At 34.0% G+C, this 21,878-nt stretch overlaps 1 protein-coding gene across 5 annotated transcripts in view; it reads left to right on the top strand.

The window, feature by feature from the left end:
* LOC123536079 (alpha-1,3-mannosyl-glycoprotein 4-beta-N-acetylglucosaminyltransferase C-like) overlaps positions 1 to 19,810 on the top strand; it is a 30,382-nt gene extending 10,572 nt beyond the window's left edge. For 4 of the 5 annotated variants that reach the window (XM_045318892.2, XM_045318890.2, XM_053528450.1 and 1 more), the window contains 2 exons: positions 16,454 to 16,706; positions 18,103 to 19,810. In XM_045318892.2, coding sequence (XP_045174827.2) covers positions 16,454 to 16,706; positions 18,103 to 19,021 — 1,172 coding nt within the window. In that variant the 3' untranslated portion in view covers positions 19,022 to 19,810. Of the gene's footprint in view, positions 1 to 16,453; positions 16,707 to 17,667; positions 18,054 to 18,102 lie in introns of those variants that run through there. The other variant, XM_053528451.1, reaches the window with a different exon arrangement.
* The last annotated feature ends 2,068 nt before the right edge of the window (positions 19,811 to 21,878 follow it).

The following is a 21,878-nucleotide window of genomic DNA, read 5'->3' as shown; positions in this document are numbered from 1 at the left end:
AAGAGAAAATTAATCAAAGTTAAACGTTAATTTACGGAATTTTCATTTTCTTAATCATGTTAAAAAAGATGATCTGTAACTAACATACTTATTCAAAAATGTTATACTACAGTATATTTTTTATTTTACTCCAATTCAAACATACGTACCCCTAAAATCACATCCGTTGCTATGAAAGATAATGACATGCTCTTTATTATAAGTTTACCAAAAAACCATGCCAAAAGTTTACCTGAAAGAAGTTATTAAAGATTTAATAATGTAAACAAACCCCTACACCATTTTACCATCAATATTTTCCACTAACGAATGCACTCAATTCAGGTGATAATTGTTGATATAATTGTAAATGAGAGGCCCTATCAATTTTTTTTTCAAATTGTGTAAACAGTTTAGAGTTGAAAATTAATGTTGATATCTGAAGTAACCCGCTTACTTTGTTTACAACAATAAATAAAACACCTTATCATTTGTTTAAGGTATCCTTTTCCAGCATTTATTCGTTTTTTCCCATGGAAAGCAATGATCGTGATAGTTCCATCCACAGAATGTTGAATTGCTTAAAATGCATTGCAGAGAGTCATTACTTATCAGCTACCTTAAAATGTTGTAATTTCATTTGATGACAATGACTTTTAGTGTTACATTATTTGCAGCAAAGTACTCTTTGAACAGTAAGAAAAATGCTTCAGAATGACTAAAGCATAAGAAACACTCTCAAAATGATTCATTGAAATGATGAATATAACCAGTCTACACAGATGTGATACCAATTTAACTTTTTTTGTAATTTCTCACTTTTGGATATATACATTTTACATTTTAATATATAAATTTTGTGTAAACCAAAGTATCATTATCATGCGCGTAGCGTGGCATACTCAGTTACTCGACTGAGTAACATTTAAAAAAGGCTAAAAACTCCGTAGAAGCAATATAAAACTGATCAGGAGTGGGTATGGGGGTAGGGACAATGTCATAGCATATGAGTATGTTGTTGTCTTGGTCCTTGACTAATAATTTTTGTGACGGCAGATTGCTGTTGTTCTTTTATCAAAATTTATAAATTTTGTTGTTTTTTCTCCACTTGTACTTGTTATTGTAAATACATATTTAAATCTAAATACATTGAAAATTCTAAATATATATATGATTTCAGATGCATATATACTATAGCTGGTATTGGCCATAAGAACGATCTTCCTAATGGCAATTGTCCATCACTAGTAAAATTTGGAAGGATAAGCAACCGTGTTTGTAACAATTATCAATTCCCAAGCATTATTTCCTAAACTAAAGTAAGTTATCTATCCCATAATCAAAGAGAATCAACGAGAGCAAAAAGAACAGATTCATAAATTAACATTTAGACTTTGTTATCCTCATTGCCATAGTATAACACTCAATTTCAGTCATATAAACTATCAATTCATTAATTTCTACTTGAAAAACATACCGTTATGACTATATATTTCCGGGTCATTATACTGCAAAGCACCTACTCAACCCTACATCACTCCGTCGAGGGAGGGGTTAGTATAAAGAAACCAAATTTCAATTCCAGCCGCATTCTTCTTATGCCTTTACACTCATCTCCCAAAATTTATTGCAGAAAAATACATCAATCAAAATTATTTAACGCACGAAATAAGTATACATGCTACACCTTAATACGTTTGAAATACGGTAATACCTCGATTTCTTTAAAATGAAAAAGTGGAAAACCACAGGTCGCCCAACACGACATAAACGAAAATGTTGCATGTTCGGTTTGATTGACGGTAGTGGAAGTGCAAGCCCTCTAGCCCCAAGTTGAGCAGAACTAAACATTTACACATGTTATAAGTACCAGAAAGTAATTTAGAAACCTAGGATATACATATGTGCATATTGCCTTTTTGTTTGAATAAACTATCTATCCATCTATCTATCTATCTGTGTAATAAATACTCAGAACCAGCAAATATTTAATTACTAATATCGTCAGGACAATTCCTTTATTATTGTTTCGTATATAGATTTTATATTTCAGCCTAAACACCTGTCAGAAGACTTTTGTCTGTATCATTATTTACTTGATGGTTTCCAATAATGCAGTGATACATTTCACGGAAATTGTAAATTGTAAACTTGGTCTAGAAATCAATATAATGCTTACAACATTTTCCTATAACTGCAATATTTAAAAGAGAATTTAGCGTAAATTTAGTTGAAGAATGAAATAAGAATCTGTTGAAATAGCTTCATCATTTTGTCTGTTTTGAAATTGTGCATAAGCCAAAGTTTGTCCTCAGCAGTCTGATCAGTTCATAGGCATTTTAGAGTATTTACTGCAAGGTAATTTGCATATATTCTGTTGTAACACGTATGGACACATGCGTACTTTATTTAAGAATTGAATGCTATTTTCTATGCGTTTATACGGGTATAGAGCACATTGGGACTTCCTGCAAATTCATGAATCGCGCAAGCGATTCTTGGTCTTCCAGTGTGGTTCATACCCATATGAACGCACAAAAAACAGCATTCAATTCTTATATTTACATTTTACGATAGCTTGCTACAAAAATAACTGATTTGCTTTCTAGGAGTATCAGAAAATCGAAATAAATGTCAAGATATTGATCTTTCCGTCATCCTATAACACAACAGTCAAAAAGGCCCGCCAACGTCCAACTATAATTCGCCTTCCGATAAAAATACAGTTCCTGGTTTTTGTTTGAAATATTTTAACTCCAGTGAAAATTCATACAGTCGTGTTCTGTGATCTTTGACACCAGAAAAATTAGTTAAAGCTATAATTAAATGTTCTTTTTCAAAGTTTTGGCGTCCAATTTTGAAATAATTTTTGGAACGTGACCATTCTGTTCATTTTTTGGTGAAGGACGTCAGATTACGCGTGCAATCTCGCGGAAAGGGTCGTCATTGATATTATTACTCTAATGTTGTTTTTATTAAAATTAACGCATTTGTCTTTTCGGCCATATAAAATGTATAGTGAATGCAAATTTTGTATACAACAAAAAAGTTTGGAAAAAGAACTCGTGTTGTTAATTTGTGAATAACAAATTTCGTCCTGCCTAGTCCAAGTCCTCCCAAAATGTCAGCCCCACTCCCCTCCCCAACCCCGATTTATAACGTTTATCAACTTATATAGACCTTTCTTTACATTCCGAGCCGTTTGTGAATACTTTGGTCTAAACTAAAGGAGCATAGTTTTGGTTAGAAAAGCACCAAATATTTGCTCTAAAATTTCCGGACCCCACCGGAGGAGGGGATTCCTCCTCCCACACTCTCCCCTTGAGTAACATCTATATGGATCACGCTACGCCCCTGATCATCGAGAACAATAAATAACTTTGGCTAAAATATCAAAACTAAATAACGTTTCTTAATGTCGTAAAATTTCTTTAGGGGCCTAATGGAGTTTATTCATTATTTTACTTTATTTTATGTTTTCCAGTGAATTATACAATTTTCTCAGTGAAATAAAAGTGATAATCCACAGTTTTGAAACAGTAGATTATCATTTTTATTTTTCACTGTTTCTGCCGAACTTGTTCCGGTCCTCCGTCGCAATTGAAGTCAAATTGTATACCGAGCGTTATGAATACCGGGGACCATAATGACGATGACGTCGTTAAAATGACGTCATTTGTGTTATGCTTTCTGCTGACATTTCCCGCGATTTTCGACATTTTATAAATTACGCAACAAAAGTAATGTTTTACACATGAAATAAAAAGAAAATTTGTTTGTGTCAGTGAAATATCAATTTTATTTCACTCATGATCACCAAAAAAGTTATTTTCAGTTTTTGATGCTCACTTGTGAAATAAAATTGATATTTCACTGAAACAAACAAATATCCTCTATTTATTTTCATGCACTAGATTCTACTAAACTTTCTATCAGGGCCTCACTACATTGTCAGTGTAGCCATGAAAAAGTGTGCATGTTGTATATTGAATACAAAGAGATTTAAACAAATATAGGTCATATTTTGCCTGTCAGATCAGTTGTTGCGAAAAGAAACTATTTGATTTTTCTTTCACTTTTGACCAATGTTTTATGTTGGCTTCAGTTTCTTTTGTCAATTCAGAGTTGTTCCCCATAGATTTTCTTGGGTAGGTACCATCTTTAAAATCTATAAGATCATCCTTTGTTACTTTGATGGCGATTTATATTCTGGATGATTTTTATATGCTTAAGGTAGTTCTGCACGTTTGAAAAACCGGAAGTGATGGCGTAACGTCATTTTTCCGGAAAACGTAGAATAAAGCCTGGGTTTGGCGTACGGAAATGAAAATCAATTTATGAATTAATCGAAACCTGTGAGTAAATTTGTTACAATGGCACTGTTGCTATATTTCTAAAGTCAAAATATGATATTAAAACATGTGTCACGTTAAAAAAATCAAAATAATGTCTTAAAATTAACGTGAAATATCCGGTTCTGTTTAATCATGGCCAAATATCTCAAAAATAAGCACACGGACCTATACAATTTATTTCACCAAACTTTAGGCCATGTGCTTATTTACAACTTTGAGAAGTTTCATCAAAATCTACATTGTAGAAAAAATTCTATTCGCGAAAATGTTATGAAAGTTATGATTTTCCCATAGACTCCCATTATGAAATATTGCGTGAGGTCCAAATTTTTCAAATCAGCCTAGCAAAAAATCAAGCACACGACCTTGTGTTTTTTATTTGCTGAATTTTCTAGTTATATTCTGAAGTTTTGAAAAATTGGGGTTTAATCAAATTCTACATTGTAGAAAAAAATTAGATCCAAACGTGCAGAACTACCTTAATGTAATCGAAAATGTAGCGTACGTAGAATAGACAGTTGGCGAACTCAGATAAGAGGCCTGCGTAAGAAATCCGTAGGCATTTTTTAGTACAATATGGTATCATACCTCAAAATGTTCGTTATTGATGCTACAATTCAGCCAGGGTGGATACCAGGCTGAAAAATTCATTTTGAAAAAAATATGAGGCCCCAAAAGGGTCATTTCATTTTACTTTATTTTAGAGAATAAATATAATATTTTTTTATTCTTATTATTTTTAATGAAAAGTTATAGCTAGTTTAGTTAAACTTATTGTGATATGAAATATCTGACACAATATACTAATAATTTAAGAAATTGAGGCCCCAATAAGGGTTTTTTGTTAAATAAATTACACCTTTAAATAAACAATGCTTATGTTATACATACGTTGTTTTTACACTGTTAATGAAAGCTTAATGACAGTAATATGCTACTTATCTTAATGTTAAAATGAGAAACAGGTATTCTAATACATATTCAAATAATTACTGTCTAAAAGAGGCATCAATGTGGGTCCATTTACTGTATAATGACCGATAAGTAAAAAGAAAAAATCGTTGAAAATTAACTTAAATTGTCATTTTTATTTTTTTTTTGTACTAACCCATACAATATTCCATCAAAATGTCTTAAGTTTTTAAACATTTCTGCTTATAAAGTTATTTCTACCAAAGAGAAACTATTATGAGGCCCCAACGGGGTTATTATTCTTCTTATTTCATTGTCATTTAAATTGTCCACCAGCCATTAATTAATAGAAAATTTGCACAAATACATTTATCATTTTATACCAGAAAAATCAAATCTCCTCTAAAGCCATACAAATATATCGCATGATGTATATTGGAACATATTAAAATGTTTCTAAATTGTATTAAGTTTGCACTGTGTTTATAGAAGAAAATATTTCAAGTTCTTTTCTGTATTTCAAGTTAATCAATCAGTAGGGTTATGACATTCCACAGCTGCACAACCACATGCTTCAGTACATATCAGTTTTCTTTGGTAGCATTTGCACTTTCCACTGCTGCATTTTGTTTTACATGCACATGTCACAAGTTCGAGACAAGCTGCTGGGATTGGCTCCAGGCTCATCAATTTTGGTACAAGACATCTGTTTGACAAGTCCTTATACCAGCCCATGGACTCTACTGGGTTGGGAATATTTTGTTTTGTTTCCGTTGCTTGTGTCCATATCTTAACCTGGTACTGCGCACGTTTAATATGAAAATGTAGTGCGTCCTCCGTAGGTGGCAGAGCCCCTGGAGCTTTCTTGGCACGAACAAACATTATTTTTCTTGCTAGATTCACGCTATATGCATCACATCCATACATTTTACAGACAAATGTTTCTATATCTGCTTTGGCCTCATCATTTATGTTATCTGCTGATAAACAATTCAGAAGTTTGGGATATCTAGTAAACATCTTCCAAGCAGACTTATTACCAACACCCATTAGCAAGACGTTGTATGTTAATGCATGGAAGCTTATGATGTTTCTTCTGACTTCAGGATCTAGCTCTATCTCATGGATCGGAATGAGTTTCTTTCCCTTCTTAAACCAAACCTCACCAGAAAGCACATCAATGAAATGCAGCAAAAGAACCAAAACATCGGTATCAGCACATTTTATTGTAGTCCTTTGAAATCCTTGCTTACTGGCATCAGAAGCATGTAACACGAGCCTGGTATCAGCTTCTTCGTGGTTAGCTGCCAAAAGTGATAAGTCACGCTCACTTGATGACATAACATCTGTTTGATCCAGAAACCCACCTGCTGTCACCAGTTCACAATTATCTGGGACAGTCGTAATTCTTTTCATAAGTTCAGACGTTAGAAAGTTTGCTAAATCTGCTTTGTTTTGCGGTAGAGCAATGAAGTTTTTCCATACTTGTGGTAATGGAACGTCAGGACTGTCTACTACTTTACGGATCGGTCTGCGATTTTTTCCACCCCTTTTAGACCTTGTTGCATTTTTTATTGAATAGTCATCATACCTATCAAACAGAACATCAACACGTTTGTAGCCCAACTCATATTTGTTAAAAATACAATCACAGAATATATCTGCCAGATCTCCAAACGTTTTGGATCCTGTTGGTTTTCCTATAGCTTGAATCAATGCGGGTCCATCAATCAGTAAACAAGATGTTTTATCATCTTTGGGTAAAGATACTTTGATATCTATATTTTCTTGCAGAATATCACTAAGATGTGACTTGGTGGTAGGTGTTAGGTTTCCACTTATATCTGCTAGAGCAAGTGGTACACTAGACAATCCATGTTTCAATATTTCCGTTAAATTTATATCACGACCTGCATCAGTAGCAACAAGCAGCCTTTGGAACAAGTGTCGGTCAGCTTTTACAACTTTCTTTTCATTATTTCGTTCTACAGTTACTTCTGTTAGAGATCTAAATGTACGAGTTTTGTTCCGTGGGATCGGGGCTGATAATGGTAAGCTCTTTTTGTTAAATCGCTCGTCCACAAACTGTTTCAGTAGTCTTTGTCCACGTTCTTCAGTCTGCAATAAATTATCTTTGATTTCCTCTGGTACAACATCATTAGTTGTAATACACCGTAGATCTGTTGATTGCTCAAATACTTTGAATCTCTGAAACTGGTGGACAAGTTTTCGTACATCATCTTCATCTCTTGATATTCCTGAAGGAAGGGAGTCTGATCGAGTTGGAACTAACTCATGATGTTCTATACCCACCAATGATTTTGTACATTCAGATACATAAGTTTTTTCATTGTAGGTCAGACACCATTTTTCCCTTGCAGTCTCATTTCGTGTTATTCCTATTAAGCCCCCAGCTACTTTGCAAGAACGATTCAACCACTCTAGAGCTTGATCAGCTGAAACCTGGTTAAATACATCAGCGCTTCGTTTTACTGGAAAATGTCCCGCAACAAACTCCGAAAAAACTTCTGGAGCAGATTCATTCAAGGTGGCCATATCTAACAAATACACCGGTCCCCATCTGGCATAGTTTGTATGGTCATATACAAACAGAAATGTAGCATTCTTGTAAATGAAGATACGTGGAGATTCCAATTTCCATCCCTTTCTGCTCTCAAGAAATCTAGAAGTATGTTTACCATCCTCATGTAGGCTCTCCAAAATACAAATGTATGATTGCTGGCATTTTCTTCTTCAAACTGTCTGATCTGGGGGAATCCGTTAATTTCTTTTAATAAAATCTCTACTTTTTCTAATATTGTATTTTTATCTCCATCATCAAACGCCAATATCACATCCTTTGCTGATTTGGTTACTGACACACTAATCTGTTCTCCTCTGTCATGTAACCACTCTTTGAGCTGTAACCAAAGCACACGCCATAGTGCTTCATATGTAAGTTTGTGAGCTCTTACAGCTCTGTTATAAGCCTTTCCACTCATTATTGTGTGTATAGTGTTTTCACCAAACAGATCCGCTTCTGTCCAAATATCTTCTAATCCTGAGCATTCCATATGCTTTCCAATGCATTGAATAAAATTCATCATCATATGGAGACCCCCCAATCTGATTATAACATTTTGATACTCGTTTGCCTTAAACCAAACAAGTTCCTTCAGCTTGCAGTAAAGTGCCTGATCTGCTGTAATGACTGTGTGTTTTTGTCCTAAAGCTTTCGAAATGTCCATGCAACGGATAATTACAGTATTAAGTGTGTCGTACTCATGCGCAGGTTGCTGAATTATTGGCAATAGCCCAGCTGTTGTGATTTCGGGACACACAGAAGATATCATTTTATTGAATCCTGACCAACCCGGAACATGCTGAGCTCCATCATTTTCAGTTCTAGCCATCAACCAAGCTAAGTCTTTTGAAGAAGGGCTCTCACGATTATTTTTGAAATCAATGATACTTTCATATTGTGGTGCAATGATATTTAAGGATGGTTCTGGTTTCGTTTTTGGCATAATTACTGATTGTATTTTATTCATTTCGTTTAGAGCAGGATGCTTCAAAACCTTCTCCATGCCTATTTGATGCAAGTCACCTTCAGTCACTCGAGGAGGGCCTCTCTGCCAAACAGCCATCTGTGTGGCATGAAATGTGTTCTTGCCATCTAAAGTATCTTCGAGGATGTCTATGTTATCAACAGAAAAATGAGCAAATACATTTGGTTTAATTCCTCTTGGAATAAACACATTTCCATCTTCTAGGAATTTCTCTGCTATGCATTCTGAAATACTAGTGTCTATCCTCCTGACCATTTCGTAACTCACAGAGTGACATGATTCGTGTAAAAGGTCCACAAGCAGTTTTGAGCGTGTCGCTTGATGAACTGTCATCCCTATTCCAATATGTTTAGGAGTCAACTTTCTACCTCCTGAAACTCCGTATATTATATCTTGAGCTATGCTGTATACCCATTTCCTAGTCTGTATATGTTTGCTTCCTGTCCTAGTTTCATCAGAGTCTAAAATTGTCTCACCCTCAAAGGAAGTCTCAATAGCAAAAAAAGACTCTCTGGTATTATGTCCTTTACGTGTTTCTCATCAATTCCTACCCAAGACCGATGTTCTGGTGCATCTTTAAGATCGTTCCTAACTTTCATTATCACATGAAACATAGACCTAAAAAAATCGGTTGCTTCATCTTCTGGCACTGAAGATTTATTCAACATGCATCTATTTTCTTCAACGTCCTGTTCATTGCTAAGTTTCAGTATTGCATTTTTTGAATATGCTGTAGGAAATATAATCAAAGGTTTATTTTGCTCTAGAGGCCGCACAAAGTCTGCATCCTTACCTAAAACATCTGCTAAATCTTCCTTAAAGCTTCCTCTCCTTGATGTATATTTTTGTTGAGGCTGGTCACCAAACTGTTTGGTTATATCAACATATCTTTCCCAGACGATGTTCATCTTAAACACGTCTCCTCTTGCTAAAGCGTATCTCAATTCGTGAACAAGTTTTTTAAATGATCTATCTCCTGTAGGCGTTTCTTTATTCAACTGATTCATTTTACGCGTGAAGCTGCTATAGCATTTCAGGTGGTATTTACCCTCCGCGGCTATTAAGTCACTTACACCAGCTAGTTGCAGGGACAAGTCAATGTCATCTTTAGCCATATTCAATATGTTATTTGACATATTAAATGTAGTAACATTTCTTAATTCAACATCTTTACATAAAGTTTGACAAAAAAGGCAAAGTGACCAGTTTACACTTGAACAACTTAATGATCGCCTTAGAACTTTCCTGTCACACGGAATCTCTGCATATTCACTATCTTTACGATGTTTCTTCTGTAACCTTGACAGTTTTTCCTCACTTGTGAACATGCTGTAACAGTTTTTATGCCATATAAAATGTTCATCCCAAGATCTAAGATTGTCTAGTCTGTCTAGTAATTCATCATTCTTATCATCACCATATTGGCGTCTGTGTTTATATGCAATTCGTACTCTTTCTATGCTATCTACTCGCCCTTCTCTAGTCACTTCATTTTTGTTATCTCTCTGACAGAAAAGACATCTTTCAACTACAGTTGTTACAACCGTAGGCTTTCTTTTTAAGCTTGATGTTGCTTCCATAGTTTCAGAAAAAAGTTGCTCCATAACCCTGAAAAAGAAACTCCATTTTGATACTTATATAAGTTGCAAATGATAAGTTTCTGAACAAAATGTGTGAATGTGATCACTCATTTTCTTAGTTAGAAAATTTCAGACCCAACGGTCATAATTTCCATTCAAATTATGATGCAAATTAGTTGTATCCTAAATTTGTGTGCATTTAAAGCTAAAATAATCATGACTGAAGTGGCCTTGTTTGGAATTTTAAAGGTTGAATTATTTTATTCTGGTGTCCTTGCGCAGGGAATAAAATCTATCAGATGCTTCTTTGGAATCATATCCTATAACTCACACATCTAATGTAAGCCTAATATAGTACATGAACTGACCTTCGCAAAATATGAAATTTAGTGGTAGCTGACCTAAATTGATTTTTAAGCCGGACTCGTCTCCTAATATCTATTTTTGTCCAAATATTTTCTATATAGTTCTTGCAAATATATTAAACTTAAAATACTTACGAGAATGGATGTCAGTATTTTCATTTCATAATATATGATGTGAAAAATGGTTTGAATATTTCCCACATTTTTTGTTTCATCTATGTCTTCTGGACGCTTTGTAAATAAATAGAATGTGATACTGTTACAATAATCATAACATGAAAATCGCTTTACACTATAGGTATAAGTACAATAAATGTTTGATCATAAGAGAGAGTGAGTGTACACTTAAGTAACATAGCATGTCCATTTAAGAATATTCATTTTGAGAGTTCACCCCTTTGTGGCCTCGGAAATTATATGTTAAGATACTACTCTATGACAATAAATATATATGTATATGCACTGCATATCATCTATTAGGATATGCACAGATTTGTAGATTTAAAACAGGTGTAAAAAGTGAAAACAATTTAACTATATAAGCATATATATGTCCATGAAATAAAAACCCCATTAAGGGCCTCTAGTTCTTTATTTCTAAAGGGGGAAATTATAACTAATGATAAAAAACACTATATAGTTATTTTTTCCAATTGTATATATATTATACCCAGATTTGATACCTTGACTATATTTTGAGAGACATTTTATTTCAATTATAATTGTTTCATAGATGCCCCCTTTTGGGGCCTCATACCAACTTTAATCAGAATATTTCAGTCTGGTATCCACCCTGACTGATTTCTATTCACTTGTACGAACATTTTGATGTATGATACCATATTGTACTAAAAAATGCCTACGGATTTTTTACTCTGGGCTTTCGCCAACTGTCTAGAAATCATTAACGTCCAGTTAATAGAATAATGGCAATAAACTTGAATTCCGCAAAAAATAGGTCATGGTCTAACAACAGATAAAGAATGTGAATGTAGAACACCCTCTCCCCGCTATCCGCCCCTTCTCTGTACAATTTGACCATTGCGGTCACCACCGCCATTACTTTAATATTGTGAAATAAAAGCTTTAAAATACAAAGAATCAGTAGAAATAAAAAAATAAAAAAATTAAGATGATAATTATTTATTAGAATTAGGAATGAATTTATCCCCATTTGTGTATAATTGGATCCAAAATCAGAGAAGGAATTGTGTCTTTCTTTGTTAAATTTAGCATGGGGGACTTTGGGGGACTTTATAGGTGCATTTTGTTTGACGTATTACAATGTTTTTCTCCTGTTATGACATGACAATAAACATTAAATTCGAGACAAAAGATTTTGTGAACCCTGCTATTTGAAAATTATGAAGACTTCTCATAAGCTATATATTTATTTATTTTTCAAACATACAATTAGGAAAATGTAAAATTGTAATCATACATTTAAGGCAGTGGACCCGTAATGACCAATGATTTCTTGAATTAAATTAAAGTTACCATGGAAACGAATCCTGTTACCAATATATTTAAATGTAAAATTCAAAGGCGTTGGCACTGGTTTATATAAGGAACACAGCTTCAGCTTTTTAACTGTATTTCAACACTAGCCATGAGAATATTAATTGCAAGCGCACTGATTTTTCCATAAAAATGTCAGATGAGGAGTACTACAATAAGCATTTTAAGCTTTGAATTTGTTTAAGGAGGTAGGTTACCTTCATATTTGTATGTGCGCATGTCCAACCGGAAGCTAATGTGACGATTTACGACGACGTTTTCGACAAACTAAATGTGTTTGTATATTCATTCTTCTGAAAACAAATCATGAATTTGTCTACGATCTGATGCTTTATGGTTTAATAATGCAGAAATAATGAATAAATTGCAGCAGAAACGCTTCAAAACAATGTTGCCTTAAAATGACGTCATTGACGTCATGACGTTACGTGTCAGTTACCGCGCAAAATTAATAGCTTTTATCTTGAAAGTACGTAATTCTGTACATTTTCTTTATTTTAACTATTTTCAAATAACCATTATTTGCTGAAATATTTTTTATGAGTCTTTTGCACTGAATAATAATCAATATTTTGCTTCTTTTATGTAGTTATATTGAAATGTTATGCGGAATGTAAGAAAATGGATGATGGCAACCAATGTTATTTGGAATATAGTTGGGTGAAAGGTTACTTGTTACGGCCATTTTCAAATAAAAAGTCTAGCAGTTTGATTTGTAATACCTATTTTTCAGGTTCCATTGATAATTTGTTACTTACATACTAAAACTAAGATCTAAAATTGTTCAAATTTCAGTAGAAAATTGTGGTTTCTTGAATTGAATTGATGTTACCGTGGAAACGAAGCCCGTGACCTATGTATCTAAATGTAAAATTCAAAAGCGTTGACACTGGTCTATTTAAGAAACACAGCTTCGGCTTTTTATTTTCATTTCAACAATATCCATGAGAATAATAGCAGCACGCTGAACGATTTTTCCATGAAAAATGGCAGACGACGGGTACTGCTGCACGTATTCTAAGCTGTGAAATTTGTTTGAATAAATGCAAATAACACGAAAATGTAACCTACGTTAGAAATATGTTTTAAAGCTACATCAGCTAGAAAGATAATCTTATTCAATATTTTTTTTAAAGAAATTACGACAAACAGCAAGATATAAGCTATTTTAAACATCTCTGTTGCCATGGTTACTTTAAAATTTAAGAAAAATAGGGTACCATGTAAAGTGCTTGGTATTTTGCTAATTATATTACCCAAATATTTCATGTTGGTCATTAACAGAATGGCACTGAAGCCGTCGAAAATCCCTATTTTTATACATAGTTGTTTAAAAATCAGAGAAAATGCGTTACCATGGAAACACGAGCCCCGCGACATATACATTTTAAGCTTATATTAGAAAGATAACGTGCATACCAGTAAAATGATCAATTATGCAGACTTCTACGGATATCAATGAAACTAAAATACCCTGAAAAGTGTTAAATATCCGTATTTTCCTTCTTCTTTCAATATGAAATACCTTTGGAGGGTCATGTTCTTCAAACCTGGATAAAAATTGAACTTGAAGGGACAGAGACAAACGAAATTGAGATTGTAGCAGTTAAAACTTCATATTACACGAAATACAAAAACATGCTGCTTTTCAACTAATTTGAATTTACCCTTGTAACAAGGTATCCTACCTCCTTAAATAAATGTAAATAACATAAACATATTTCTTATTTTAGAAATAACATATTTGAAGCTACATTTTGTACATTAAAAGAGAAAGGTAATTTTATTTAATCTCTTTCAAAGAAATTACGATAAAAAGCAAGATATAAGATATTTTAAACATCTCGGTTGCTATGGTTACTTTAAAAGTTCAGATAAAAAGGGTACCATGTAAAGTGTTGAGTATTCTGCTTATAATATTACCCTAATAGTTCATGTTGATTATTAACTGAATGGCACTGAATCTGTAAAAATAATGTTATCATATGCGTTACCATGGAAACACGAGCCCCGCGGCGTATACATTTTAAAAAGCTTATTTCAGAAAGCTAGCGCGCACTCTTATAAAATTATCAACTACGCAGACTTCTACGGATAACAGTGAAATCGAAATACACTGAAAAGTGTTAAAGGGCAAGGAAAGCCTGACAATAAGTTAACTTTATATGAAAGCCATCCTCAAACCTTTCATAATTCTTATAGAAATTTTTAAAATCGGACCACTATTGAAAAAGATATGGCAGTTTGAAATTTTAAACAAGAGCACTGCCTTGTGGGTGCAGACGCGCATCTGATATTTTTTGTCTCTCTATAATAGAAATATTGTCCTACCCATGATGGAGTTATGTTTCTTGCTATACAGAGTTAGCTTTTGATGATGAACACATGTTGCAAGTTTTAAAGCAATAGCTTTGATAGTTTAGGAGAAAGCTGACCTGAAGATAAAACTTTACCAGGCAACGCCGACGTCAACGCCAACGCCAACGCCTATCAAGTGATGACAATAACATCTTCTTTTTAAAAAATCAGATGAGCTAAAAAGACTGATCATGGAAGCTTCCATTTAAGTGTGTTTATGACGTCATTTACACACTGAAGAATTCTTTATTTAGCAAATAACCTTTTGAATAGATAAATTTCATATGATTCTAGAATGTAAGATGTAAAACATGGTAATTTCTTTCGTTATAGCTGGAAAACTAGAGGAATTATTTTACAGAAATAAGTAATACAGTTCTAATATGTGTTTAGAAATTTAATGAATCGGCCATTTTGTATTCTGTTGCCATGGAAACAAAATGGCCGCCATTTTATAAAATATTCAGATGCTCATAACTTTCTCATTCTTAAACCGATTTTGAAAATTCTTTCTCTTCTTTAAATGATTTAAAAATCCTAGCAAATGGATTTAACATGAGAACAACATTTCCTTTCCCTTTAAAAATTCGTTTTTTCCTTCTTTTTTTTCAATATAAAATACATTTGGAGGGTCATGTACTTCAAACCTTGATAAAACTTGGACTCAAAGGGACAAAAATAAACGAACTTGAGATTGTAGCAGCTAAAACATTAACTTACACGAAATACAATAATTTGCTACGGTTTAACAAATTTGAGTTTACCCTGGTAACAAGATAACCTACCACCTTAAAGTCAAGCACTAAGATCCAACAGAAATATATACAGCAGGCTCTGCATGGCTGTGCAAATGACCAACAAACAATACTTTAACAAGTATAATTAATTTAGACTACAAGGACAACACAAACACATAAAGGAACACAGTAAGGCGTCGCCTTAGAGCGGTCAGAGGCAAAACACCACTGGGGGAGGCGTCGCCTTAGAGCGGTCAGGGGCAAAACACCACTGGGGGAGGCGTCGCCTTAGAGCGGTCAGGGGCAAAACACCACTGGGGGAGGCGTCGCCCTAGAGCGGTCAGGGGCAAAACACCACTGGGGGAGGGCGTCGCCTTAGAGCGGTCAGGGGCAAAAATACCACTGGGGGAGGCGTCGCCTTAGAGCGGTCAGGGGCAAAACACCACTGGGGGAGGCGTCACCTTAAAGCGGTCAGGGGCAAAACACAACTGGGGGAGGCGTCACCTTAGAGCGGTCAGGGGCAAAACACTACTGGGGGAGGCGTCGCCTTAGAGCGGTCAGGGGCAAAAACTACACTGGCGATTTTGGACCGTTTAATTGTGCATTCCAAACTTCTATTTAAACAGGAGTTTGTAAAATCGAGTTTAGTTACTACTATTTGCGCTGCATGTTCACAAAAGTTTGTAATTTCTCATATCTTATAAACTATGCGCTGTCAGGATAAATTTATACTGTTCGCTATAATGAAATTGTGAAAGCACTTTAAATCATATGTATCTGTCGCATAACCGAAACAAAACATAAAAAGGTGTATCTAATTACTGAAAGGACGAAATGATCATTTTCGTCGTTTAAAACTCTTATTATGATTATAGAAAAGAATTATTTGTCTTTCTTGGTTTTTTTTCAAAGCTATGATCTGTGTTACTACCTTACTGGTTCATAAAACATTTAAGTTGCGTGCAATATGTAGTTTACACCATATACTTTTGGGCATGCACTTGTCTTATCGCTTTGAAATATGTGTCTCGTTAACAGATTAGTGTTTTCATTTGTAAATAAGCTGTACATGTCTTTCAGGTTTTCTCACCATAGGCCTATGTACAGTACCAAGATCTAAAGCTTCATACCTTAAAGATACACTTCATTCATTAGTAACAAGAATGTCAGAGGCCGACAAGAAAAGAGTAGTAATCGTTGTGTTTATGGGTTATCATAATGAATCAATAGCTGAAGAAACTCTACGAATGATTAAAAGCAACTTCAATCACAGCTTGGTAACGGGAGGGTTACAAGTTGTGCAACCGGATATAGGCATCTATCCGAACTTCAGGTATGATTTGATTTAAAATAGACATATATGCAACATATCTAGCGATAGGGAGTTGAGATTTCATACGTGTACGGGTAGGTGAAGATTTCATTCTTTGTTTTATGACGATCTTGCTCATAAAACGATACAAGTATACATTTGAAGCTTAAAACACGTTTGTCGGACAATTTTCGGCAGGCGCTTATTTCTATGTACAGGTGTTTTGGTTTTCGACACATTGGTTTACATATTACCGTCTTGAAATCTCAACCTGTCTCCTGTCATGATTTTGATGACGATCCAAGCAAGTCAGCTTAAGACACTGGCACCAGACCAGAAAGAAAATGCAGTTGTATATGTATGCCCAACCCAAGGTAAACTATGAGAGGCATTGTACCAAACAGGGAAGGTTATCCAAGCCTTTTTTATAAACGTAAACATTAAATACGCATAAGAAATATTGAGAAAATGTGATTGTTGTTGACTGAAGATGAATTACAAGTCGTTCAATGTGTAGATTTATTATTTTCCGTTTTAGGTGAGGAATGTGTGAAATGAAATTGGATAGTATATTTTCAATTGGTTAGTGTAACTATGTACAACGCCATTTTCTTTCTAGACTTACACCAACGGCTAAGATTATTACTGGACTGTTACAATTTACAAATATTCTTGCCCATACTTAAGCTGTATTTGATGAGCTATCAAACTTAATACAGGTTTATAATCAAAGTCTTCAACTTGGTCAGCTGCATCTTTCCTCAAGTTTATTTCTTGAAACAAAACTTAGATGTAGAAAAAAACATGTTGCCATGTCTAGAGGTAAACGACTTATAACTGTGCTATTAAAATATATCAAATATTGATGTCTGGTAAGCTCATATATTTTGGTATCATTTGAAAGTGTATTGTCTACTGAAAAAGAAAATATAAATTACATAACAAAAATATGTAATAGAATGTTTATCTTTTTACTTTTCAGTTTTCAATGATACTTCAACAGAAATCCAGTTATTACAGTGTAATACTTTCGCAGTCAAAAAACATTACTGTAGTGATTCGTGCATATTATTTATGGTCATCTTATTTTCTAGTTGTTGTTCAGCAGACACAGCTCTTTCAAATGATACAAAAAATACATTGGATCACCAGGTATCGATTTTCTACCTATTTGTTGACCGAATACCTTAAACCTATTTGTGTCCCTGCTCCTACCTTACTGACCGAGGCTTTTCATAAATGAATTATGAATTACACTTAATTCAGAATTCCAAGAGATATCATTTGAAAACTATAACATTATTTCACATTTTATCGTCATCATCATCATTAACGTTATAGTCGTCACCAACATCATCATCTACATCATTATCATTTCAAAGTTTAACAGTTATATAGTTTATCATAATTATTTCAGCAAGATAACAAGAAAAACATTCAATGATACGCTTCAACGTGTCCATCGGAGAACAAAACAAAACATTGACTTCGCCTACTTGTTTGGATATTGTGAGGGGATTTCCGATTATTACCTGCACGTCGAAGATGACGTTGTTGCCGCCACTGGTTACATTTCAGATATTGAGACGTCTCTCTCCACCCAAGAAAGATTACAAAATCAGTGGTTTGTTTTAGAATTCGGTGGTGGCTTCTTTGGAAAACTTTTCAGATCACGTGACTTATGTATGATGAAAACATATCTGTTACTCTTTCAAGTCGAAAAACCTGGTGATTTGCTACTTTCAGATTTAAAACTCATAAAGTTACATGATTCTAAGAAAGTTAAAAATGGAAAGAAACTGTTCAAACATTCAGGAACGTATTCTTCTTTAGAAGGTAAGATTGTTAAAGATAAAACTGCAAAGAAAAAGTTACCGAGGGAAAATCCATTACCGACGACAACTGAAAAGATCTATATTTCGAGGTTAACTTCAAACCCAGATGCAAAAATTGAGACATCAATGAAAACATTCTTAAACTTTACACCAGAATCTGCCTATGAAATAAATAATACTGTCTATTTTTGGGCAGCAGCGCCACATGCTAGTGACTATTACAGAGTAATATTGAAAACACCAGTGCTGTCCTCACGAGTGACAATTCGGACAGGAGCACCGGTTACAGGAAAAGATCGGCTGGATTTCGCTGAAATTTTCATAAACAGAAATTTTACTCGTGGCGGAATGTGTAGAAACCAAATGCCTCTTGGGAAACTATCTTATGGTAAATTTGAACACAAGTTTTTGGTACCAGAGAAAATAAAATGTTTGGAAATCCTCGTGACACATGGACAAAAAAGCTGGGTTATAATATCTCAAATAGAAATTGAAACGTGATTTGACGGCACAAATACTTCAGATAACGCCAGACCAGCAGACGAAAGGAAGTTTACACTTTACAAGTCGTCAATACCTTTCCGTTTTGTGAAGACATAAACTGAAGCATTCAGATAACAAAAGCTCGGGACTTGGGTCATAAAACTCTCACATTGAAAAAAGAAGTTTTCAACGATGGGGTACAAAGACTATAACGATAAATCCAAGAAAAATTGCCAGTTAAAACGTTTGTAAATAAATATTTCTAGGCAAATGCTGTAATGTAAATATGTCCCATCGTCAGACTTTCTGGAGACTCGGCAAAGGGGGTTGTACTTTAACTAAGTCATGCATTGTCTAATAAACAGTTAATTGTGCGACGAAGAGGCGAATATCACATTGGTCAGATCCATAAATTTACATATCATGCAAGATGCCTTGCATGTCTACACTAAAAAGCAATGTAGTATGTATCTAATAAAAACTTTTGCTAGAATTTTTATTCACACAGACAACTTATCTATATTAATTACTCATCTAGTAACTCTTTAGACGAACTAAAACGATAATGTACAGAATATAAAACTTTAGTATTGTATTTAGATAAATAAAATGAAATTTAAAGTAATGATACAGTGTTATATGGATTGAAAACCACTTTATGCGGTGAATGTCAATGTCAATGGACCTCAAATCGATACCGACCAATGTGACAAGTCGAATTTTCACGCAATTGAATAAGAATCACTGTACTGTATGTATTGCGTTTAATTCTATTGCATTTATTCCATTAAATACAAAGAATGTGGGGGTTATATTTAGTATTGCATGTCCATCTGTCCGCCAGTTGTGTCCGCTTCATATTCTCTAATTTACTAGGTTTTCATAAAACTAGTACAAATTGTTACCCTCATCGAGGCAACGTACAGAGTCCACAACCCAGTTCACTATCTCCAAGGTCAGTGTCATACCTGAATATCAAAGGTCAAATAATTTGACTTAGTACGGATCAATATTGTCTAAACCGTTAGGAGATTTTCATTAAATTTGCTATCAACTATTTAGTTTTTACCCCACCAAGGCGATGGACAGAGAGCAAAACCCGTGGTCAAGCAATTGAATAGCTTATATTCGTGCTTGCTGGGTGGGAAGTCTTTCATAAAATTAGCAATGCTTATTTTTCTCATCAAGACAAAGTGCAGGTCGCACAGCTCGTGTCACTAGGTCGAAGGTCATGGTCACACTTGTTCAAATATCAATCACATGAATTTCATGTCCACTGCTTATTGTCTCAACCTTAACCGCTCGAAATATTGTTATAAAGCTAACATAAGTTGTTAACCTCATGAAACGACATGTAGAGCACTCGGCTCGAGTCACTAACTTAAGGTGAAGATCACATTTAAAGGTCAAGATAAAATAGCTCAAATTTCAATGTTCCATAGCTTCTAAACTGCTAGAATGGATTTCATTACATAAATACCACTCGTTATCCTCATCAAAACGAGAAGCAGAGTGCAAAACCCAGGACGTTAGGTCCAATGTCATGGTAATACTTACAGGTCAAATATAAGATAGTTTAGATTCGTGCCCCTGAATGATTCGAATGATGTTTGAAATTTGAACAGCACTGTACTTAATTTCGATAGACATGTATACATAATGATTTTTTCTACTATAAACAGACATTTACAACAAAGTTTTAAGTTATTGTGTACTTAATTTTGATAGACATGTATACATAATGTTTTCTTCTACATTAAACAGGCATTTACAACAACGTTTTAAGTTATTATCTACTTAATTTTGATAGAAGTGTAATTTCAAAACTTTTCACAGTACTCACTATCCATACTGTTCGCATTATTCCAATTCATCAAAAGTGTCCTTATATGTATATAGCGGGAAATTTAAAACATCTTCTTGACACTGAAATTGCTGGCCCTACTTTAAACTGACTTTTACACAAATCCTTTACAAAGTTTGTTCAGATGGATCAGGTATGTTAAAAACCATCTCCTAACAACATCTTCATCTAAACCGTTGATCCGATTGTAAAATGATTCCACAGAAATGTTTCTTGGATAGCCAATTAAAATCTACCTATATTATTCTGAATTGTCAAAATACATGACCGCCGAAGCAGAAAGAAAAAAAGAAAAATCTTCAGATACTGCCTCCTAATCAAGTGGTCAAATTTTGAAATAGTTTCATAAAAATGTTCACTGGGTGACTCTCTACTAAAGTTTTTAAAAACCATCTTGAATTCTCCAAACAGAACATGGTTTCTTGGGATGGATCTTGTTTTCTCTCTAAGGTTCTGTGGGGAAAAATTGATCTCCTTTTGAAGACCAGTATTCAAAGTGAATTAGAAAAGGAGAATATTCTTGCACCTCTTTGAGCTTTCAAGCTTTTTTTTTATATAATTCAGTCAGTTTAAACTGAACAAGAAATGCTAGTAAACTGATTATGTATGGTCTTCCAAGACCCAGGCCGATTTCTATTGTAAATTATTGATATTTATAATCATCCCAATTTTACCTATCCTTTTATAACAAATGATTGTGCTTAAACGTTACAAATAATGTATAGCTCAGTGTCAGAGAAAAACTTTACGAAGTGGATCTATAAATATTTTTATTTGAATAAAATACTATTACATATTTGCATTAAATTACTGTAAACTACTGTACTTCGTCACAAATAGTGGTTCATGTCAAAACAAACAATGAAAATACTCGAAATGCAATAAAATATTTTCAAAAGTAGGTATACTCTACCTTTATAAAAAATCTGAGCATGTAAGTGGTATTTTTTCAGATTCAAGTTCCGATACTAGAAGTCAACAGCTTACAGTACATTTATATGTGCGGAAGAT

This window comes from Mercenaria mercenaria, chromosome 17 (genome assembly GCF_021730395.1).
Source record: "Mercenaria mercenaria strain notata chromosome 17, MADL_Memer_1, whole genome shotgun sequence".
NCBI lineage: Eukaryota > Metazoa > Mollusca > Bivalvia > Venerida > Veneridae > Mercenaria > Mercenaria mercenaria.
Note: the sequence above shows the minus strand (reverse complement) of the source record. Positions and strands in the feature narration are given on the sequence as shown.